The sequence below is a fragment of the Alosa sapidissima genome, chromosome 21, assembly GCF_018492685.1.
Source record: "Alosa sapidissima isolate fAloSap1 chromosome 21, fAloSap1.pri, whole genome shotgun sequence".
Classification (NCBI taxonomy): Eukaryota; Metazoa; Chordata; class Actinopteri; order Clupeiformes; family Clupeidae; genus Alosa; species Alosa sapidissima.
In genome coordinates this window covers 11025279-11050647 of record NC_055977.1, presented here as the reverse complement: position 1 = coordinate 11050647, position 25369 = coordinate 11025279, and the positions used below count along the sequence as shown (strand labels likewise).

The 25369-nt window shown below is 48.0% G+C and overlaps 1 protein-coding gene across 1 annotated transcript in view; it reads left to right on the top strand.

Moving 5' to 3' along the window:
* Positions 1–25369, top strand: part of macf1a (microtubule actin crosslinking factor 1a) — a 190573-nt gene that overhangs the window by 60978 nt on the left and 104226 nt on the right. The window contains 4 exon segments of the mRNA XM_042077105.1: positions 6608–6669; positions 12821–12910; positions 15837–15914; positions 18620–18712. Of these exon segments, the coding sequence (XP_041933039.1) occupies positions 6608–6669; positions 12821–12910; positions 15837–15914; positions 18620–18712 (323 nt within the window).

Sequence of the window (25369 nt, the reverse complement as noted above, 5' to 3'; positions counted from 1 at the left end):
CACACACACACACACACACGCTCACACGCTCGCAATCCGCGCATCACACACACACACACACACACACATACGCACACATACACACACACACACACACACACACATACGCACACACACACACACACACACACACACACACAGACCCTCTCTCCTGCTCAGACAGACTTTCTATGTATGTGTGTGTCCTCAGACTCGGTCTGTGTTTACCTGTCTGTGCAGCAGCTCCAGCTGCAATGGACGTGAGCTTAAGCTCCACTCAGGGCTGTGTGTGTGTGTGTGTGTGTGTGTGTGTGTGTGTGTGTGTGTGTGAGTGTGTGAGTGTGTAATTGTGTGTGTGTGTAAGTTTGTAATTGTGTGTGTGTGTGTAAGTTTGTGTGTGTGTGTGCGGTGCGTGTGCGTGTGTGCGCGTGCGCGTGTGCGTGTGTGCCTGCAAACCGCACAGTGGCCACCTCTTCGCCTGGTGTGCGCACCACGTATGCAACACTTTGGTCATAGCAGAGCAGCACCTGCAGGGGGTGACTCCTCCCCACGCCTGCCCAGAACGCCCAGTCCAGCTCCCGTAGGAGGGCCCCTGCTGAGCCTCTTCCAGCTAATGCTTTTACTGCATCTCGTGCAAGTGACCACATGGCTGTGTGTGCTTTTCAAACGCTCTCTGTGTGGGTCAGGTACCGGTTCTGACTTCCTGTAGTTGCCCTGGTGGGGCGAGGTGCTGAGGGAAATGGACATTTCTGGGTTTATTTGCCAGGGATGACGCATAGACAAACTATATTAAGCGTAATGCTTGTAAAAGATCGTATGTGTGAATAATTTAACTCATTTAACTGGTTTAGGAGGGATTCTCCTACGTTATTCTCTTATCAAAATGTGCTTTTGTGAGCGGGTACCCCAGTGCTCATGGGAGGAATGATAGAAAAGCATATCGGCCCTGGTGCAGTTGAACTGCTTAACAGATCTCTCAGCATTTATGTACATGTGTCCTGCACTCTGTGTGTGTGTGTGTGTGTGTGTCTGTGTGAGAGCCAATGCTCCAGATGTTGGTGTGGGCTAATGATATTTGCCCTGTCCCTAACCCCAATAACATGGCTGTGGTCACAATGTGGTCAAATTGAATCTGCAGTAATCTGATGATGGACATGTGGGCCTAAGGGGGTCGGCTGTAATTATGGATTGTTTGGGTGATATTAGCCATATTCATATGGACGTCTTCATAACCACATCTCCAGACGGACACTCTTGTCCTGTACATCACGGCCTTGAGCATTGGAGAGAAAGAGAAAGAGAAAGAGAAAGGAAAAGAGGGGGATGAGTGCCAGGGGAAAGTAAAAGTGAAAGAGAAACAGTGTAGTATTGGGGATGAACGCTATCTGTAGGGCAGCACCAGACAGCCCATTCAACTCAATCAGAGACACGGTGACGGACTTGGATTCGTGGAACTGAGGATCCAATCAGTGAGGGCAAAATGAATAGGCCTCCAGAAACACATAAAAACAACCAGAACAAAGCAAAACAAAACATAAAGGCCATTAGGTGGACGTGAGGTGACCGAAGCTGTGCAAGAGTGCTGATATGAGCGAAGAAGAGACAGAGAGATAGAGAGAGAGAGATTAGTCATGATAACTGGAAAGAGAGACTGAGAGAGAGACCGAGTGTGTGTGTGTGTGTGTGTGTGTGAGAGAGAGAGAGAGAGAGAGAGAGAGAGACAGACAGACAGACAGACAGGGAGAGGGAGGGATAAGCGTTGTGTGGTATTAGGAGTGTAAGCTCACTCCGTTATTTTTAGTCCAGAGGCCTGGGGAGAGCTGGAGCAGCAGAACACCACGCACGACAACCGACACGGAGCGAGGGAGGCAGGGAGAGAAAGGCACGGACGACAGGAGAAGCAGACGGGCACACTGCGCGGATGTTAAACGGATGGAAAGGGGGATCACGGGGGCCGACGGGAGGAGAGCAACGAGCTTGACAGGAGGAGGCACATACTACAGCATCACTCCTTAAAGAGGAAGAGAGCGCAAGCGTGGGGAGAGAGAAGAGAGAAGAGAGAGAGAAGAGAGAGAGAAGAGAGAAGAGAGAAGAGAGAAGAGAGAGAGAGAAGAGAGAGAGAAGAGAGAAGAGAGAAGAGAGAGAGAGAAGAGAGAGAGAGAGAGAGAGAGAGAGAGAAGAGAGAGAGAGAGAGAGAAGAGAGGAGAGAGAGAAGAGAGAGAGAAGAGAGAGAGAAGAGAGAGAGAGAGAGAGAGAGACGAGTGTGTGGATTTCACAGATGGACTATCCCAACACGACTTGCAGCTGGAACGAGAGAGAGCAAGCGTGAAGTTCTGAGAGTGTGTGTGTGTGTGTGTGTGTTTGTGTGGATGTGTTATGCTGTTAGATAATGGTGAGCCTGCTGTGAGATTAAAAACCACTTCATCAGGTCACACACACACACAGACACACACACACACACACACACACACACACACACACACACACACACACACACACACCGGTCAGTAGTCACACACACGCCTGTACGTTGTTGATATGCTTAAGTCTTAAGTGTGATGCTTAAGTCTCTCAGTGGAGTGCGTGTTTCTGTTTTGTTTATGTTGTCGTTGTGCTGCCGCGCTTAGATGAGTCTGGTGAGGGGAGAGATGCTGATTGGCTCATTCATAGTTCAGTGATGGCTCTCGACAGTCGGTTCCTCTGGTCACTCCCAGCGGTGGTTCTGAAGTCCTGAAGTGTGTGCTCACTGACTCACTGACCGCCTCTGAGACTGGCTTCATTGGCTGCGCTGAGACTGATTGCTTCTGATAGTTGCCTCACCGTGGGTGAGCAGGTGTGTGTGTTGTATGGGTGTGTAGGGTAGGAGAGTGTAGAAGGCTACAGAGCTGTATACGGTAGGTTGATAAACTGAAATGTGACAGCAGGGTCACCTGAAGGACTACTGTAGCCCATGGGCATCCTCTCTGGTATATAGACATTTATTTTTATGTAAGCGTGCTAGATTGGACTGTCTGTGTCATAATCAATCTGTTTTGCTTGAACATGTCAGGCTCTGTATGTCTGACCCACAATTGATGCTTATTGGAGCCTTTTAGACACACACACACACACCACACCACACCGCACACGCACACACACATGCATGTTTTCTCTCTCTCATACACACACACTCATATACAAATACACAGACACACACCCTGCTGTTTCCTCTCCCATTCCCCTTATTAAATCAGAGGCCATCTTTTGCTCACTCTCAGCAGTCCAGTCTGCAAGCTGGCTACTAGATGTGCTACTGTTGTACCACTTCCTTTCTTAAACACTCCCCACACACACACACACACACACACACACACACACACACACACACACCACACACACACACACCACACACCACACACAGTGTTTCACAGCCTGGCAGGGTTTGGGTCATGTGTTTGTGTTCTGTGTAGGCTGTGTTGTAGGGACTGGATGTTATCAGGTGTGTGTGTGTAATTGTCACTGATGGTCTGTTTTGCTTGCTGGAGAGAGAAGCTGCACTGCTGCGAGACTAAGAGTGGATGATGTCATCAGCCAGGGACACTGACTGCTGTCACCACGCTGGTTTTCAACACTTCCTTATTGCCCTATGTGTGTGTGTGTGGGTGTGTGTTTTATGAGCACAGGCTTGTGTTTGCCTTGCCTCACACTTCCTGTTTTGTGATAAACTGAAAAAATCAGGCCGCGCACCACATATAGGTGTGTGTTTGTGGGTGTGTGTGTGTGAACAGAGAGGTTTAACACACACAGCCTCTTACGCTCTGCCTGCTCTGGACTCCATTGAGTTTCTCATAGACTCCAGCTGACAGAAACTCTTACGCAAAGAGCCGCTCTGAAACTAACCAACGCCTTGAGAGAGAGAGAGAGAGAGAGCGTTGGACAGAGAGGGACACACAGAGGAAGAGTCCAGGGTTAACGGTAGTGTTCCAGAAATAGAGCGAGTGTGTGAGTGAAAGAGAGGTAGAAAGCGGAGAGAGAGAGAGAGAGCGAGGGAGAGTAGGAGGAGTCCAGGAGCTGTGATTAGTAGCGGGGTGGAGCCTGCTCTCATTCTGACACACACGTGTGAGAAGCAGACGGCTTTTGGCAGCCGCGACCAACATGGCAGTGACAAGAGGGACCGCGGAAGACGAGAGAGAACGACAGAACAGATAGAGCTAAGGAGGGGGAAGAGAGAGAGGCGCCAGCTCGCTCAAGGCCCGTTGTCACATGTGTGTCATTGCTGTATGTGTGTCAGGTGTGTGTGTGTTTGTGCACGCTAACTTGCTCTCTCTCTGCTGGTGTATTTACTGAACTTTTTACCTGGGCTGCTGGGAAAAGGCAGGAAGACAAAACAGCAGCACACCAGTGATGGAGAGACTAAGCATTGGAATTGTGGGATAGCGTACAAAAAAAAAAGGCATGCACGCGTGCAGAGAGGAAGACTCTCGCCCAGAGAGGAAGATGTGGCCCGACTACTGTAATGAGAAAAGCCTGAACGCACATCTGCACACACTCATGTGCTGCGCAGGTCAGTACACTAGAGATGTGAATGTGTGTGTGTGTGTGTGTATGTGTGCGTGCATGTGAGTGTGTGTGTGTGTGCATGGGAGTGCGTGCATGTGAGTGTGTGTGTGTGTGTGTGAGAATCTGGTAGTGCCTTACTGTTTACTCACGGGCATTAGCGGTAGCATGGTGGCATAGCAGCTGTGTGTGTATGTGTCTGTGTTTATACAGTGTGGAAGGGTGTGCAGGGGGGAACAATGAGTCCCTGTGTTGTGGAATGCAATGCGTGCCGTTTGGTGGCTGTCACTCCTCGCTGGGCTCTGGCTGCTAGTGACAGTGTATATCTAAGTGTGTGTACTGTATGTATGTGAGTGTGTGTGCATGTGTGTTTGTGTGTTTTGCGTAAGCACCTCCTCTGAGCTCTTGGGGGCGCTGTGTGTGTCGTGCTCGCCCAATTGGTCAGAAGTGGGTCACTGTGACGTCAGATGCCACTTTAAATGTCAGAAAGACGCGGGAACCTCAAGACAGACTCGGGTGTGTCCCCTGCCCCGTCATGTTTTAGTTTGGGTTGAAATATGTGCTTGAGGCGTCTGTGTCTGTGTGTGTGTGTGCTGAAGGCTGTAGATTGAGCCTCACATTGTTGAAGCTTCTTTGAAACCCTGGAGGGACACTTTGCCATAGGAAGGGGTTTGACCTGCTTTTCCTGAGCTTAAGAGACGCCGCAAATGACTATGATGACACTAGAAAGACAAATATGGAGACGCGCCCTCCTAAACCAGCTAATAAATATAAAAGGAAGTCACACCCACATCAATAATAATGCAACATTAGCTTACTAAAGAATCACAAGTGTGTGTAATGTATGTCATAAGTGTGAATGAAGTATTAAAGTGGGAAAGTGTGTGTGTGCGTGTGTGTGTGCGTGTTTGTGTGTGTGTGGAGAGTGTGTTCAGTAGAATTCTGAATGCCGTTTCTGAGCACAAATAGAGTAGAGCATGCGCCAGTCAGTCAGAACGGAAGTGGGCCAGCAACGTCTCCTCAACGTGCTGCTGTGTTGCCATGACAACTATGTCAACATTTGCGCATGCCGTTGTGGGGAGAGGAAGGGGCTGCGGAGGAGTGTGTGTGTGTGTGTGTGTGTCTGACAGATAAGTGCCAGAGGTCCTAAATGCTGTGGTCAGACTCTATTCTGAGTCTCCTACCTCATACTGTCCGTCTCTCAGAATGTGGGACGAGCTGCAGAGTGGCGTCAGCAACAGCGGCCTGCTTTTGCTCCAACCACATGCTCTATCTGTCCATCACTCTTTCTGCGTCTTTACCTCCACCTCTGTGGTTTTCCTTCCGTATCCCTCTCTCTCTCTCTCTCTCTCTCTCTCTCTCTCTCTCTCTCTCTCTCTCTCTGTTTCTCTTTTTTGTTTTTCTCATTCCAACTTGCTACAATGTGAATGGGAGTTTGTTTGTGTATGTGTGTGTGTGTGTGTGTGTGCTTTACAAGCATCCCTGCAAGGTTGGTGTATGTCATTGTAACAGTGCAACAGACCAGCTATTGTCACCACCCATTTGATCCAGACTGGTCTATTTAAAACTGCTAGCCTATTTTCTTTAACTGCTAGCCTATTTTTTTTTAATCACCTTAGGAACCTCCCTCACTGAAGGAGACACTCCTGGTACCTCCTGTGTGTGTGTGTGTGTGTGTGTTTTCTCCTCCCTTGTGCTATGCAGAGAGAGGTTATGGTTGTCATGGAAGAAATACTCATGTCCCAAAAGCACTGTTATCTTCAGACCCTAACAAGAGAACAATTCACTTCTTGGTACTCCTTTTTTGTGCATTGATGTTTTTTTTTTTTGTCTTGAAGCTCTTGGTCCTACAGTACTGTGTTTGTCGTGTGTAGGGGTTATCCCTCCATCTTTTTTCCTTTGCTTACTTCAGAGTTCTCTTCTCTTCTGCTTCTAATATTTATAGAAGCACATCAGACAGCTGAGGAGGGCACTGGAAAAAGTGAATGAATAATAGAAAGCCAGGGATGAAGCTGCAATGCTGGTTTTGCCATGATGCGTTTGTGTGTCTCTGCTCGGAACTAAACAGGCTCTCTCTTGCTCTTTTCGGCAGATGAACGAGACCGGGTGCAGAAGAAGACCTTCACTAAATGGGTCAACAAACACCTGATAAAGGTACAGTCCGACACAGCCCAGTGTTTTTGGCACCAGGAATTAGGTCCATGAACACACACAGATATGAGTTTGCACAGAACGAACACACACACACACACACACACACACACACACACACACACACACACACACACACACACACACACACACACACACACACACACACACACACACACAAACTCTCTCTGTCTCGAGGTTTCTGTATGCTCATTTTAACGCTACTCCTACAGTGGTCATTTGCAGCATACGTAGACTGTAAACTGTATTACAGTTATATCACAATGTAAAATACATTTACAAAATGGATCAGTTTGGTACTGATCATGAATCATTTGAACATACAGTAGGCCTACAAACTTCGCAGCCCAGGGTGGGACTATGCTTTTCCTTGATATTTTGCCAGTAAGTTCTGATCCTTACCTGTATCTCTCTCTCTGTCACGCACACACACACACACACACACACACACACACACACACACACACACACACACACATACACACACACAGACCAGAGGAAGAGGCTGCTCCTGATGAAACTCCTGAGGTTAAATTAGCATGCTAATGAGATTAGCCTTGTGCTTTACTCTGCCATTACTGTGTGATCTGAAGAGGATCGAAGGGTGGATATGTGTCTATGTGTGTGTGTGTGTGTGCGTGTGAGAGAGAGAGAGAGAGAGATAGATAGATAGATAGATAGAGGGTGTTAAGCCCATGTCTATACTGTCCTGTGGGTCTGTGTGTGTTTAAGGGTGTTAATTCCCTGCTGCCCACTCTCTCTCTGTCTGTGTGTTTGTTTAAAGGTGTTAATTTTCCGTGTGTGTGTGTACATGGACAGGGGTTCTCAGTGCTCAGCAGCCCACAACAGCTGTTGACCCCATAACTGAGACTGCACTACTGTAATGTGGGTCAGTGTGTGTCTTTGTGTGTGTGTGTGTGTGTGTGTGTGTGTGTGTGTGTGTTCATTACGGTCACTAGGGAATGCTGGCCAATAGTGTAACATTAGACAAAGCCATACTGGGTGTGTGAGGAGTGATATATTAGGCTGGGCCCAGTGACCTTTACTAGCTAGAACACACAATGTGTGTGTCTGTGTGTGTGTGTGTGTGTGTGTGTGTGTGTGTGTTTGCATTTTCATAAGAAAAATGTGGCATTTTTAGATTAGATTAGATTCAACTTTATTGTCATTGTGCAGAGTACAAGTATAAAGACAATGAAATGCAGTTTGCGTCCAACCAGAAGTGCAAAAAAACAAAGTATACAAAGCAAAGACAGGTGGGGCTTTGTTGGTTTACAGAAGGTGATATAGATACAGTGTATTAATAGCCTGGGAAATCCAGACCCTGGTAATCTAGAAAGATTAAGGGTCTGGCCACGAATAATGAAAGTGGCCCATCTCAAGGGGCAGCACCAAGCATGCATTTGAAAATCTCACTGCACTCAATTGGATTACACTACAGCCAATGTTTACTGACTGATTCCGGACTTCGACGCAATTGGATAACACTGCGACCAATGTTTACTGATTGATTTTGTTGCCGCGCTGTCGTCATCTGTTTAGCTCGCCTCATGGCCCTCCTATATCAGATACACCGATGTGATTGGTTCCTTGGGATACAAGGGGTAAAGGTTACGTGTATTATTACTCATTGCCAGAGTGTCTCGCAGAGACAATTCAATTGTGCTTTCACAAGAACTCTGGATTTCCAGGGTAGTGTATTAACAGAATTTATTATAAGAAAAACAGAATAAATATGGATATTCAGTATGAACCATATAGACAGATATGTACAACTGTACAGTACATGGTAACTGTACCATTGTAGTGCAGAAACAGTAACATTATAAGAGTAGTAAGAAGGGTCTGTTGAGGGGCAAAAATGTCCACAAAATGTTTGTTCCTGTCAAGGTTGCCATGGTCATGGACACCTTAACTGGCAATTTTTCGAGGGAGAGGGGGCTGTTGATTGGCAAAAGTCCGCACAATGTCCGCCTCCTTTTTGTCCCTATCAAGGTCGTAGACACCTCAACAGGCAAAGGAAAGGAAGCATCGGGCGGGGGGCTGGGGGCTGGGGCTTAGTTGGTTGGTTGTCTCTGGGATGCAGAGCTAGAGTTCAGTAGGGGTTACAGCCGCAATGAAAAAAACTTCCTCTGAACCTGCTGGTTCAGGTGCGGATAGACATGTAACGCCTTCCGGAGGGGAGTGGGGTGAACAGTCTGTGGTTGGGGTGACGTGGTTAGGGGGCACGTGGTCAGTGCGGACTGGAATGCGAGTTTGTGTGCAGATGACGGGCTACAGAGCGGTGGGTTTCCTGCGCCTGGCCGCAGAGTGATTCAGATACGCTGAATCAGCCATAAAGCCTCTCTCTTTGGTGATAGCTGTCAGATAACACTTGTTTTGATACTCCGTAGTAGAATGGAGCGAGGTCAGCTCTGTGTTGGCAGGCCAAGTTCATTGGTCGGCTGATAGTAATGTGCTGGACGTTTTATTGGCCGGCTGATAGTAATGTGCTGGACGTCTCCAGTCAGTGTTAATAGCAGACTGAAGAGCAGTCCCATATGACCTTCTTAGAAGTGCCCCCAGCACCTCAGGTCTGCCTTGCTCTCTGGGCTGGATCAAATGGTCCATTTGGTGTTTGTGCTCCAGTTGCCTGATGTTTTCATGGACCAGTTGGTCTCTCACCTCAGTGCTGTGTCTCTGTGTGTGTGTGTGTGTGTGTGTGTTTATTAAGAGTGTGTCTGTTCTATCACTTGGTCCATGTGCGTGTGTGTATTTGTACGCAGGGACTGTTTGCCTGCCAAAGCGGCGGCGAGTGGTGTTTTACGTGACTTCATTCACCGAGAGATTACCTGTGTTTACAGAGCAACCCACAATCCTTTGCTCAGGCTGACAGGTGAGCAGGTGGTTGTGAGGTAAGAGGGGCGTGTCTGCTTCAAATGGGCCAAAAGTGCATCTGTCTGTCAGTGTGTTTGTTCTGTACACAGACCTAGTATAAACACTGACCTCAACGCAAACCCTGTTGGGATGAACCTGCCCTGACTGATTGGCCGGAATTCCTATGCATATTCCTCTGAATAACTCTCCAAATATGCACACTCATTCACACACACACACACACACACACAGCCCTGTTCCCTGTAGCCGTGTAAAAAAGACAGAGGCTAGTGTTGTTATGCATCTGGTAGAGCAGTGTGTTTTGAACAATCATGGGGCGCAAGTGCCATCCATGTAGGCGAAATGTGCTTTAGTCACTTTGGATAAAACCGTCAACCACTTTACGAACTACGAGAGTGTCCCTGCCTATTATTGTCACAAGGGGGAACTTTTAGCTAGTGCCACTTTAGTGCCACTCTAGTCTTCGGAGTTTCCCACTGAGATTCCCACACAGGCTGACTCATTGAAACCCCCTGCTATTCCATTCATTTGTTTGTTCATGTTGCCATGGGAATAAAGTGTCCGCGTAGAGCAGGAGCAGGTTGGTCCTGCTGATGCACTGTATTTTCCCTGTGCATAGGAACCATGGCTGATGTGCATGTCCAGGCAGCAGAAGCACCAGTTTTAAAAATCTCTTTAAAAATAATTCAGCTTCTGTTTAAATTTGCTTCAGATAAAAACTGCTTGAGACTGAGGCTGCTGAGACTGACTACTGTCAAGCAACAAATGTCTTCTGGACAGACGAGAAGAAATTTTATTAACAATACTGATTCTTTTTTTAATGCTTCCTCATACCATGATCTTCTAGTTTGTCAATAGACTTCAGTAGCTAGTAACTAAAAAGCAATGTTGTCCATTTCATTACTTTATGTTGTAATAATTGGGCTACTAATGTGTGTTAAGTCATCTCAGAGTTGCTACTGTATGCAAACATTTGAAAACAGAAGAAAGCCCTAGGAACTGTGTAGTTCTAGGGATAGCCTCTCCCGTTAATAGAACTGCGCTCCAAAATCATCAAAAGGGGATGCTGGTCAGCAGAGGGTACATGTATGAGTGAATCCTGTGTGTGCGTGTGCGCACGCTCGTTCCCACTGTTGTATCATCTCTTCAGCTTAGGTAGGAGAAAACCTACCAGACTGCAGGTGGAACCTGTGCATCTTTTTCTGCTGCTTCTGTTACAATTTTGCCGGGACCAATCACAAACTGGCTTATCCACCTGGCACGCTATTGGCAGGTTTAAAACGATGACGATAGCGGGAGAGCCTGGAGTTTTTGTGTCGCTCTGCAAACGTCACCTGCTTCGTTGGTCAGATTGGTGAATGACTATCCAATTGCGTACAGAGTCATTTGAACTATGCCCGTTGATCACGCCTCTTGTGCAGTAGAAAATACATAGTGGACTCCCCATACCAATGTTCAATCTTAAAAGATTGAGCTTGGTCTGGTGAAAGCCAGACTAGGTGGAAGACACTCACATACACACAGTTTTTGAGGTCATAGGTTGGACTTGAGTGACTGGCTCCCCCTGCTGGTCAGCTGTAGTATTGTTTGGAGTGCTGGGTAGAGTCTGAGGCTGCAGTGCAGTGGAGTGGAGTGGTTCAGCTCAGTTCAGTTCAGCTCAGCTGTTGTGTTGAAGTTACAGAATGGTGCAGAGGGAGTCTGGCGGCTTCCCACGCTCCCCTCACTCACTCAGTCTGGCATGCAGGAGCGGTATAGGAGCCAGCTTTACTTCCTCAATATAAACACACATCTGGGCTGGTGCATGCCAACACAGACAGAGACATAAACATGTCATACCCATGCCAGCTCACCAGCTCACAGACCCCCCCCCCCCCCCAACATACACACACACACACACACAAAGATGGAAACATACATAATACATATGTCATACCCATGTCAGCTCTATATATATACACACAGACACACACACACACAGACACACACACACATAGACACACACACACACACAGAGTTTCTGTAATTGGTGTGTGCTGTTGTCCTGATTGTGAGAGTGACACCACGGTAGTGCACACTGGGAGTTTAATCGAGGCTCTGATGGTCCAGCGTTTTAAAGACCATCTGTTCACAACCTGAGCGGCTCTGTCTAGGCGCAAAATCTCATCTGTGCAAATCCCCCTGTCCCTCCTTTTGGATATCCACTTAGCTTAGTTTCCCACTCTCCTTACCTTGTCGGCCTCTCTTTATCTCCCTCTCTCTCTCTCTCTCTCTCTCTCTCTCTCTCTCTCTCTCTCTCTCTCTCTCTCTCTCTCACACTCTATTCTTTCCTTCCCTTCGTCTCTCTTTGTCGGTCCCTTTTGATCTCTCCCTTTCCTCTCTCTTTCCTCTCTCTTTCCTCTCTTTCCTCTCTCTTTTCTCTGTCTCCGCTCCAGTGTGCTCTATGACTAAGTGGTGCAGGCGGCGGGCATGATGTGGCTAAAAGATGCCCTACTTTCACACAAAGGCGGCTGCAGGCTCGTGCCAGTGCAGTGTTTGGCCCCAGCGCCCAGCAGCTCCACTCTGTCAGCTCACATCTCCTCTGGGTCGTGGCCGGTTGGCGCGGGTCGGGTAGAGTTAGGTTGGCGGGGTCGGGTAGGGTCGGGTCAGCGTTGGTTGGCACGGGTCGTGTTGGGTCGGGTCGTGTTGGATCAAGTTGGTGCGGTCGGGTCAGGTTAGAATTGGTTGGCACGGATCGGGTCGGGTAGGGTCAGGTCAGCGTTGGTTGGCACGGGTCAGGTCGGGTTGTGCTGGGTCCTGTCAGGTCGGTTCAAGGCTGGTTGGGCCAGGTCATACCAAATAAGGTTTAGCCAGAATCAGGTTTTAACGGTGTGGGCCACAGCTGGGCTGCTGTTGTACACCCCTGCAGTCACGCATGCGGTCAGACATGCACAGCATCTGTCTGCTGCTTCCTATTCTGACGAGAGGAGATTTGTAATGCAGTGTTCCCACAGAATTGAATTCTATTTGTGGTGGTGGTAGGTTTGCAGAATTAACTTGAATGCAACAGTTTTTAACAAATTAGCGCAGCGTGGTTATGATGCTAACCAGCTTTAAGCACAATTTAGTACAACCTGGAAAATCATTGTGTGGTGGTCAATGTTGATATTGTGGTGGGCTGCCACAAATAAGTCAATGTATGGAAAACACTATAATGGTGATCTGACCCCCCCCCCCCCCATCTTTTTCTGTCTGTTCTCTCCGTTTCTTTCTCTTTTAGGTTCGTAAGCACATCACAGACCTGTACGAGGATCTGAGAGATGGACACAACCTCATCTCACTACTGGAGGTGCTGTCAGGAGTCACACTGGTGAGAGGCAACACACACACACACACATACACACACACACACACACACACACACACACACACACACACACACACACACACACACACACACACACACACACACACACACACACACACACACACACCTATGAACTCAGATATTGAGGTTTGCCTGGTCTACATTCACATAATGCATGTAGAAATATTTCTGTGTATGGTCATTGAGATGCAGTGATAGTTCTACAGCACAATCTGCACTCAGTATGGCTGAACTGAGGAGCACTGTGACACACCTGCAGAAGCTTGCAGGTTTTGGCACTCAGACCTGACAATGAATCAGCAGTTTGTGTGTGTGCTCATGCATCTTTGGGTGTGCGTGTGAGAGAGAGGATGAGAGAGCATCTGCAATGGCCATAGACATCCATGCAGTTATTAAATGTGTGCATTACTGGAATGTGATACATAGACACTCATGGTAACACCACACACACACACACACACACACACACAAAGAAACAAACAAGCAAACAAAGAAGCAAACAATCTGTCAAACATCGTTCTTTACATCTTTTAGTGGAGATTTGGTGTTTGGTGGAGTTTTTGAGGGTGTGTGTATGTGTTCTCAGGAGTGTGTGTGTATGTGCGTGCACTTCTGGGCCGTCTCTGGGTCTTGGAGCACTTTGAGCTTTCCACTGCTTCTCTGTTTCTAACTCTTCATTTGCATCTCTTGTTTGCTGCCAAACTTGCTATTTTCCAGTTTTCATTTCTCTTTTTGTTTCCTGTTTCACTCTCTTTTCGTCTCTTTCTCTCTCTCCCTCCCTCCTCCCCTCTATCTCTCTGTATGAGCATCCACTCATCTCCACTCCTCCCCTCTTTCCTCTCTTTCACTGTCCCCTCCATTTCTCTCTCTCTCTATCTTTCTATCTGTCTTCAATGGGATCAGCGTAAGGGTGTGTCCACGATGAGGAGAGTGTGTGTGTCGCGCGCCCCCCCGCTCATTCTGACGGGGGGCGAGGAGGAGGATGGAGACCAGGGAGTATGTGTGACCTGACCTCCCCTGTAATGCCCCCCTCACATGCACAAACACACGCGGTGCTCTGATACTGCATGTCAGTAATGCGCGCATGCTGTGCGTGTGTGTGTGTGTGTGTGTGTGTGTGTGTGTGTGTGTGTGTGTGTTTTGCACTCATCCTTTAACACTCATCTTCTGTGCCAAGGGTGCAAACAGAGCAGGGCCATAAACAAGATCATATCGCCTGAAACCCCAAGCATTTGCACACATTCACACCAACATGGTGAATAGCATTGACCTTGTCAGTCCAATTTAATTTATTTGAGTGACTAGGCAAAGCTTTCTTGACATGATTTAATTGTCCGTAAGGTGATTTTATATTGTCACGACAAATTTGCCCCAATTATGGTTACATACAGACACACATACACACATACAGACACACACACACATACATACAGTGGTGTAGTCTATGTGATATGCATGACTATGCAGTATACCCATTTAAAAAGCATCACCATCTCAGTATACCCACTTAAAATAGGCAAGGATACATATTAACATTTGGGGTTGATCACAGTATACCCACTACCGCAAACTACTACATCACAGTATTTCCACTACAGCTAACTCGACTACACCACTGCATACATATACACATACATACAGACATACAGGCATGTCTTGTGTATGGACCTTCCCTGCATACTCACACGCACATAGACACACACCTGGTTGAGTGCGGGCAGGTTAGTGTATAGTGGGCATTGCTGTAGGCTGTTGGGCCGCGCTGCTGGATTCTACGCACTCAGCAGAAACTGCATACAAACCCCCGCCAGCATGATGTGTTCTTCCCACGCACTGCTGATGCACCCAGTGGCAACCCCCCTGCCCCCCGCCCCCCGCCCCCCAGTCTCACCCCATGCTGCTGATGACCCTCCTGCCCCCTGCCCCCCCCCCCCCCCCCCACTCCAATCCCCCCTCCCTGACACTCTGCTGCAACCTGGCAGACTGCATTTTCTACCCTTAGCAACAATTCTAACATGGGAGTGGTACAGGGAGTGACTTGATGGTGTGTGTGTGTGCGTGCGTGCGTGCGAGGGCGTGTGAGGGCGTGTTTGTGTCTGGCTTTAGAAATGATTGATGGCTTGTGTTGGTATGTATCTGAGTGGGATAACGAAATGGACACTTATGCTAAAATGTGTGCATGTGTGTGGGGGGTCTGCTTTGCTGTGGGGGATGTTAGGGTTCAAGGTCATAGTCAGCTGAGATTGACCGCTGGGTTGGATTCACGTATGTGCTGTCACCAGTTTTCTGATGGAAACATGAAATGACAGGACTTACACCCACATACACTGACACACACACACACACACACACACACACACACACACACACACACACACACACAGTGATGCTCAGTTTTTTCACAATCCTTGATGCTTGATGCACAGCGATGAGACTCTGCTTCTTCACAATCCCCTTCCAGCTGCTGCGTTTGCTGTGTCATGCTTCTCACCTTGCACACACACACACACAGGGTCACAAACGGTCACACAGACACACTCACATGCTAACACAATATCTGCCGTAACCTGGCAATTGTATCTGTATTATGTAGTCACACAGACACACTCACATGCTATCACGCTATCTGCCGTAACCTGGCAATTGTATCTGTATTATGTAGTCACACAGACACACTCACATGCTAACACGCTATCTGCCGTAACCTGGCAATTGTATCTGTATTATGTAGTCACACAGACACACTCACATGCTAACACGCTATCTGCCGTAACCTGGCAATTGTATCTGTATTATGTAGTCACACAGACACACTCACATGCTAACACGCTATCTGCCGTAACCTGGCAATTGTATCTGTATTATGTAGTCATTCTGTTTTTGTTTTTGTCCCCCCTCTCCCCTCCAGCCAAGGGAGAAAGGGCGCATGCGCTTCCACAGGCTTCAGAATGTGCAGATCGCCCTGGACTTCCTCAAACAGAGACAGGTGAGGTTCTCTCTCCCACAGTCATACACACATACAAACTGTACACAGAAACATGCCGCACATATAGATACATGTGTAACCGGGTCATGTTTGGAGTTTATCCTTTTTTCATTTCATTTGCAAGTTTAATAGTGTATGTCTCCTTTAAATGCCAGAAAACTACAGTGACGTCAAGATGTAGTTCCCAAAGGGATTTTTGTAGTGATTTCTGGGTAGATTCAGAGGAGCGGGAACGTTGTAAAGGAGACAAGGCTGCTGGCACGAATGCAGGAGAATAATCGTCGCCAATAGCGTGTTTTTGAGACTATCCTGAGATCTGTATCCTGGTGAGAACACCCGCCAATGCAGTGACGTGTATGAAGTTTATCACCGCTACCGTTTTATGCCACTGAGATTTACACTGTACCATGTTGAGTTAGTTTTATCCTGCTAGATTTGTAGGCTGCTACTTTTAGCTCCGCCATCTTAAATGGATTTTGTAAGGCTAGTTAATGTTAATGAAACACTAGTTGCTGGAGATTGAACATTGGTTCTATTTTTATACACTTGTAGAAGACAGAAGTGAAAACATTTTCTTTTGGTTGGGCTTTTGTATTGGACCACATTGAGAGCTACAGAGCTTAATTTTGTTTTGTACTTATATATCCTTTCTAAAGATCCTTTTTCCATATATCCTATAAAGAACCCTAAATATATCTTTGTTGGTTTTGGTGTCCGTTATTCCCCGCCAACACATGTCTCACACACACACAGACAGACACACAGACAGACACACAGACAGACACACAGACAGACACACAGACAGACACACAGACACACGTGTATACAAACTGTACACCAAAACATGCCGCACACACAGAGACACACAGAGACACACAGAGACACACAGAGACACACAGAGACACACAGAGACACACAGAGACACACAGAGACACACAGAGACACAAAGAGACACACAGAGACACACAGAGACACACACAGACAGACACAGATTTTTACTACTGTCATGCATACACTCACACATGCACAAACACACAAACATAGACATTAAGACACATAGCCACATAATATCCCTGTTTAAAATTCTGCTAGTGATTCATTGCTACTGGACACACAGCAGCTAGTGATGCATTGCTACTGGACACACAGCAGCTAGTGATGCATTACTACTGGACACAGCAGCTAGTGATGCATTGCTACTGGACACAGCAGCTAGTGATGCATTGTTACTGATCACACAGCAGCTAGTGATGCATTGCTACTGGTCACAGTAGCTTGTGATGCATTGCTACTGGACACAGTAGCTAGTGATTCATTGCTACTGGTCACAGTAGCTTGTGATGCATTGCTACTGGACACAGTAGCTAGTGATTCATTGCTACTGGTCACAGTAGCTTGTGATGCATTGCTACTGGACACAGTAGCTAGTGATTCATTGCTACTGGTCACAGTAGCTTGTGATGCATTGCTGCTGGACACACAGTAGCTAGTGATGCATTGCTACTGGACACACAGTAGCTAGCCAGGGAGAGGGGTTGGGCGATCAAGACAAACACAGAAAGAGATAGTGGGGAGACTGGGAGGACTAACCTTCCCCATGTCAGCTGTGTGTGTCTGTGTGTGTCTCTCTGTGTGTGTGTGTGTGTGTGTGGTGGCATGAGCTGTGTAGAAGACAGTTGCTGGCTGACTGAGCAGATTCTTTCCCTGTCTGAGGAATGAGTCCTCTGGTCATGCATGCCCAAACACCACAGACACTGCCAGTGCCTCCAGAGAGACTCCTCTTCTGTCTCTCCTCATTTCTGTCTTCCTCCCTCAGCCTTTCTCTCTCTCTCTCTCTCTCTCTCTCTCTCTCTCTCTTTCTCTCTCTCTCCCTCCCTTCTCTCTTTCTTTCTCTTTGCCATTAGCGCTCTCTCACTCAAAATCCCACTATAATATGAGTCTCTTGTGCTACTCTCTCCGAGACGTCCTAGATAGCTTGGCTCTTTCCATATTGTGTTCAGAAGGATCATGCTAGTTGAGAGGGGAAGTGGTAGATAGTTAACTAACAAAAAATCTCAGGTTTAAAGTGTAAACTTATCTCAGTTTAGTGTGTATATATATATACTTATCTCAGTTTAGTGTGTATATATATATATATATATATATATATATATATATATATATATATATATATATATATATATATATTAGGCGGTGGTAGTGTAGTGGTTAAGGAGCTGGGCTAGCGTGCAGTAGCCTGAAAGTTGTCGGTTCAATTCCCGGCTTCCACCGTTGTGCCCTTGAGCAAGGCACTTAACCCCAAGTTGCTCCGGGGACAATGTGATCCCTTGTAATATAGCTGACATATGTAAGTCACTTTGGTCAAGAAGTGTCTGCTAAATGTAATGTAATGTAATATATATATATATATATACTAAACTGAGATAAGTTTACACTTTAAACCTGATCTTTTTTGCTAGTTAACTATCCACCACTTCCCCTCTCAGTATATAGTGTACAGTATGTTGTAGTGAAATGTCACTTTTAATAATAAAAAAGAGCTCACCATGTAGTGAATTACATGGCACCCACCATTGATTCAGTGACGTACTGCAAACAATATGTTAACGTTTTGATTTAGGTACAAGTAATCAGAAGTGTCACGCGATATCATAATTCCCAGCTCTATCTGCAACCAACTCTAACTTCTACCTTCTTTCACGCAGGTCAAGCTAGTGAACATCCGTAACGATGACATCACAGACGGGAACCCCAAACTCACACTGGGCCTCATCTGGACCATCATCCTTCACTTCCAGGTCTGTTTGCCCACAATTCTCTGCTTGTTTGTTCTCCTGCGAGTTTACTGTCCAGCTCCGCAGGGCCTGCTGAGGCCTTCAGGGACACAAACACACAGACACAAACACACAGACACAAACACACAGACACACAAACACACAGACACAGACACTCTCTTTAGGCAGTGCAGTGTTGGATCATGGAAGCTTTAAGTTTGTGTGACCGCTGTTTATCATGTACAGAAGTGTGTTCAGAAAGAGATGTGTGTTTGTTTGTGTTCAAACTATTTGTTGGGTTTTTTGTTTGAGTGTGTGTGTGTGTGTGAGTGTGGGTTATTTATCATTAGCTACAGATCTGTGCACTCACTAAGGCTCCAAGAACCCTAATTCTTTGACCTTGTTTGTTGATGAGAGAGAAAGAGAGACAGAGAGAAAGAGAAACAGAGAGAGCCTCAGATGGCATGTCCTCAGTTTTTGGTAACCAGCAGGCAGGACACTGACAGGTCAGGTCCAAACCCCTATCAAGCTGCCAGGCAGAAGCTTGTGTGGGTGGAGCAGGCATTCACACACACACAAACACACACACACACACACACACACACACACACACACACACACACACACACACACACACACACACACACACACACACAGAGAATATGAAAGCCTGGCTGAACATTGCCCTGGCACATTCATTCGCACAGGCAAACCAGTGAAAATTCTTATCAAATGCATCACGTCTTCTGCAGTTTTCTATGCACAATAATACATGGGGTTTTGTGGAGGTTGCAATCTCAGTTCACTGGCTCATAAATAAGTAGGATGAAGACAAACCAATAGGGAGATGAAATTAAGGACTTGAAATATAATACAGGACCCTTATGAATTCTTGACACCAATAACTCCAGGCTGTTCTTGCTCAGTAATTGCACTGGTGTTATACCACCTGCTCATTGACTTTGTGTGAAGATGACCTGACTTCGAGGTAAATCTGTCTTCCGCAGGTTTCCCCTAGCAGTTAGTGTGTCGTACATTTTCATTTATGGAAATGGGGGTTGAGCAAGCCATAGTGTTAACATAAGTCTTTGATGCTCAGCTCTTACTGGTCTGCACTTCACATTTTTCACCACTAGAGAGCACTGTGGGCCTTTTGGGGGGAAATGACATCACAAGGTGACAGAGAGGGAGCTGGTTGCCAAGGAGACAGCTCCCCTGTATGACTGGGCAGCCACTTCAATCAGCATGATTCAGCAGAAAGTCAGGCAGGGAAATGGACTGAGGGACAGCGAGAGAGATGGAGAGACAGACAGAGAGAGAGTGAGGTAGAGAGAGAGGGAGAAGAGAGAGAGGGAAGACAAGTGTGTCAGGGTGGGAGGAGGGATGGACATGAGCAAGAGATAAGGTGGAAGGGTAGAGAGAGAGAGGGGGAGAGGGAGAGAGGGGAAGGGATTCGAGGGGAAGCCCAGTGTTGCAGACTCAATAATGAGGCTTAAAGAATGAGGGGAAAGGGATATCTATATGATTGCCTTGTGTATGTGGGGCTAAGTGCATCTGAGAGCATGATTGCCTGTCAAAGGTCTGTTTGGATAGGGAGTGGAAAACAATATTATAATTTAAATTCTTTGAGCTAAACACAATGTGCTCCCCTCCAAGTCAGAGATGATGGACCAGACGCTCAGTCTGGTCACTGAGCACATAATTTACTGGAAATAGCGGGCAGCATTTTTCCAGGCCAGACAACACAGGGCAGGGTATGGGAACACAGACTCACACACACACACACACACACACACACACACACACACACACACACACACACACACACACACACACACACACACACACACACACACACACAGACAATCACACAAGCTAACAGCAGGGTAGGAAGATAGGAGTTAGATGTCCCTTCTGAATGAGCAAGTTCCAAAGTTTGTGATTTCAAGGTTAGTCAACACAGATATGCCTCAAGATTTTAGTCACATTCAAGCTCTTACATCCAACAACTAGAGTTTTACAATAGAAGTGTTTGGAGGTATGGGGCAACTTGCAGATTGTACACATTTTTAGAAACGTATGCCGGTCTGTCCTGCTAAGACGGCAATACCAGGTCAGGTGCCCCAAAAAGCCACTGCACTGCAAAAGTCATCAGTAAAAGAGCATGGGGGCATCTTGGACTGCCTCTGCCTCAGTGAAGTTGCTGTGGCATGCTGGGAAGCTGGAACATTCCGAGTGGGTTTCCTGAAAAACGGCACGGCCATACCGTGTCTGGGGCGTGTGGTCGGTTTCTGGGCCATTGGCAGCAGACTATGTGGTGATCTGGCAGCCTCTGTTTGACTGTGACCATCTAGGGAGGTAGTCGGAAGGAGAGGAATGAGAATGAAACAGGAGAGAGAGAGAGAGAGAGAGAGAGAGAGAGGGAGGGAGGGAGAGATGGAGAGAATTTGCATTGCCGGATCAGGAAACTTTCCATCTCTGGAGGATCAAAGGAGAGTTGTTCCTTAAGATTTGGAAAGGCGCAGGAGGGTGACTCTGCCGTCTGTAAAACACTCTCTGTCTTTCTGTCTTGTTGTTATCACGTTATTATCACATTATCACGTTATCGCTCTGACGCTGTATCATTTCATCAGTCTATCGCTCTACTCCTCTCCCTAATCCCATCATTCCAGATGGGAGGCCCTCTGCTGTTGTGTGTCTCCTCTCCAATCCTCATTCAGTCAGTCAGTCAGTGCTTAACATCGCCTACTGCAGAGTCGCAAGGGGCCGCTAATTGTGCACCTGTCATTCTCATGTGTTGGTGTGTGTGTTTGTTCGTGTGTGTGTGTGTATGTGTGTGAATGTGCTGTGTGGTATCTTGCAATCTGCCACTATAGTACTGTTACTCGAGTTGTAGAACCCTGTAATTAGTCAGCAACCCCACAGAGGGTTTGTGTGTGTGTGTGTGTGCAATGCGTGCGTGCGTGCGTGCTTGTGTTTTTGTGTGCGAGAGTTTTTGCGTTGTGTGGGTGTTTGATCACATTTGAACATGACATCATGGAGTTGTAATGCTCAGTGTGTTGAGTGGGAGGGAGGGAGGGAGCTGGGAGGAGGATGCCAGCGAGGGAGAGAGGAATTTCTTCACCCGCCTCCCCCCCTTCCTCCCTCCATCTCTTTTTTTTCTCTGTGCCTCCTCTGCCACCACTCCTGTTTCTTATCCTCCCTTCACACTCTTCTGTTCATCCTCCCTTCACACCTCCATTCATCCTCCTTTTCACCATCACCCTCTTTCTGTGTGCGGTCGTTTATATCCCACATGCATTCATTCAAATACCCCGACCACCACACACACACACACACACACACACACACACACACACACACACACACACACACACACACACACAGACATACACACACACAGACATACACACACACACACACACACACACACACACACACACACACACACACACACACACAGACATACACACACACACACACAGACATACACACATACACACATACACACACACACAGACACACACACACACACACACACATTCAAAACATACATTTTGTGAGTTTTCTTTGTCTTTCTTTCTCAAAAGAGATCTGATTTATTTTCTTATGTTAGCTGCAACAACCTCAAATGGATTTTTTGTTGTGTGAGCGAGAGAGAGAGAGTGTGTGTGTGTGTGTGTTAGCCTGTGTCTGCCCTAGTGTGTGCGCAGAACACACAGCGCAGAAGCAACAGCATAGAGTGAGTGTGAGTGAGAAAGCAGGAGGGGGGGGGGGCGAGGAGGAGGAGGAGGAGGAGGAGGAGGAGGAGGGGGGATTTGAGCCAGCTGATAGGAGGAGAGAGAGAAGAGGGAGGGAGTGAGAGAAGAGTGGAGGGAGGGAGGGAGAGGGAAAGAGAGAGAGAGAGTTAAAGCAGCCGCAGCAGCGGTAGTCTGAAGCTGCGGCGTAGCGGAGATAAAGCTCTTTTCCCTGCCTGCCCGTGCCAGAGAGAGGAAGAGAGGGAGGGAGGGAGCAGACGAACGAGCCATCGACCGAGACGAGAGAGAGAGGGAGCCTGCTGTCACTGGAGCTCCTGGCTTTCGCTGGATTTGTAGGCCTCCGGATCTTTTGGTGGACGCTCACACACGCACACACACGCGAGTGTGCTACGGCTTTACCACAGGAGCGATCGCCCATCCCTGCAGCCACACTCTCTCACACACACACACACACACACACACACACACACACACACACACACACACACACACACACACACACCCTCAACCTCGAACGCCTACACAACACTCATTGTGTGTCTGTGGAGGAACCCCACAGCGTATCAATCGGATCAATTCGCCCGATGTCTCTCTGATGGAGCCCCCTCTCTCTCTGGCTCCGGAGCCCTTCCTCCTCCCTCCTGGCTCTCTGCCTCTCTCCTGCCTGACGCGAGGAGCTCACAGCACCGGCTAGCATCTCCAGCTGGCCCTCCTCTCTCTGTCCAGAGCTCAGCCCAGCCCAGCCCGGCCACAACCCCAACTCCAGCCTCCCGCCGCTGTAATTAGATTCATAGACCGGAGGAGCTCCAGCAGCAACAGCAGCAGCAGCAGAGGAGAGAGAGCAGTAAGCGGAGCTCTGACACTGGGGGAGAGAAGTGCGGAGCTGCCGGCATACTGTATGCAGAGGGATGGATGTTCAGAGTGCTCCACATGCCTAATACTCTCTGGGGCCACATGTGAGTCGGACTGTAGCTATACAGTACGTGCCTGAACGTGCAACTGAAAACAGACCTGGAGGGGGCCTTTACAGTGGAACGACTGCTGAGCTGACAAAGACCATGACCCAACGCGGCCAGGAGGATTTAAAGCTGGCCTCTTTGTGAGGTGATGTGTGTAGACGTTGCAGGTGTGTGCATGTATGTTTCGTGTGAGACGTCTCCTGAACTTGACATCGTTCCCGACTTGCCTTTTTTGACCCGCGTGTACACACCATACGTGAGATTCTAGTCGCCGTGGCAGCAAAGGCGTCAACCCACCTCCCCCCCTCCGTTGCTCTTTCTGGAGAGCCAAGGTTCCCGAGGGAGGCTCCAACACAACCAACACACACGCATTTGTAGCTGTCGCCAACAACACTCACACAACAAGCTGAGGGGCAACATGTGGACTACTGCCCCCTGAGGGACTAGAATCATCCCATGACGGTACCGCCCGCGCCCACAGAGGATCATGGGAATGTGCTCAGACTGAGACCAAAGACTGCCTGTGCCTGTTCCGAATAACTGTTCCTCTGTAGCCACATGTTGAGCTTGCTGTCGTGACATCCTCCGATCGCTGCCAAAGAACTGCCACCAGCATCAGGACAATTACTACAACCTACGACTCCTCCAGCGGCTTCTGTTACAGCTGTTCTTGCCCTGCTGCCGCAACAGGAGGAAAGTCGGACATCAATAATCCATGTGGCGGCTTTCAGGGAAAACACTGGAGCATGGTTTTTAAAAAAATTTTTTTTTAATGCTCTGCGCCGTTACTGACGTGGAAATCAGTCCAGATAGATCACTCCCCCGTGGCCAGGCTGCACGTGACCGCACAGGACCTGCTGACGATGGAGCCGGTGTTTGTATCCCGCTACCGGTGATGCGCGGATCGTTCGCTCACTCCCTGTACACACACACACACACACCGCAGGAGTGCGTGTGAGAGAGTGCAAGGAGGGAGAGTGAGTGTGTGTGTGTGTGAGTGTGTGTTCGTCTACACTGCTGCAGCGTCTGCGTAGCTTGAGAGATCTCCGTTGGCATTTTTGCAGTGGACCTCGGGAGCTGATTTCTCGTCCAATAATTGTGCCAAAGAGTCCCGCAGTTATTTGTTGAAGCTGTGGAACAGTGGACTGTGGAAGAAAATTCCAATGGAAACTAACACACTCTCAGGTAGGGCATAACTTATCTAGTATCTGCACTGCCTAAATTAGGAGAGAGAAGGAAAGAGAGGGAAAGAGAGGTAGAGAGAGAACATCGGCAGCAGAAATTAAATTTTTCATGAGGAGAGCAGCTGCCTATGTTCTGCGGCGTGTCCTTGAATTGAGGAGAACCCAACTGCCACTGTCCGTGCCACACGTGAGAGGGTCATTCGTGGCATTCGGCTGACTGAGGAAAAAACGACGGGAGAGAGAAAGGAGAGGAGAGAGAGACTAATCAACAGGAGGAGAATATGTGGGTCTGCTGAATTGGTGCATGCAAGCCTGCTGTTCTGAATATCTAAAGACCAGACTGACGGAAGCAACCTAACCAACGGACTGTATCAATGAAATAGTTCTCCGCTTGTCCACGGCCTGTTTGACATTATCTGTCTCCTCACATTTCTATACGTGTTATCTGTCTTCTCACACTCCTGACGCTCTCGCTAGCCACACACACCAGCTCTCTCTGATCTCTGTAATGACACACGCCTCCCCCAGGGCGTGGGTGAGAAAGAGCTCTTGCTGAGCTGCTTTCTGTGAGACGGACAGACAGACTGACGGACGGAGATGGGGAGCTCCCTGGGGTGTGTGAAGGAGCCGCGGGAGGGGGCTCGGCAGGGCACCGCTCCCCTGTCCCCGAAACGTCGCCTCCGCTTCCGGCGCAAAAAAAAATCACGGAAACGGTCGAAGGCGGGTGAGGAGGAAGGAGAGAGGGTGCAGAGTCCAGAGGAGAAGGAGTTGGCGGCGGTG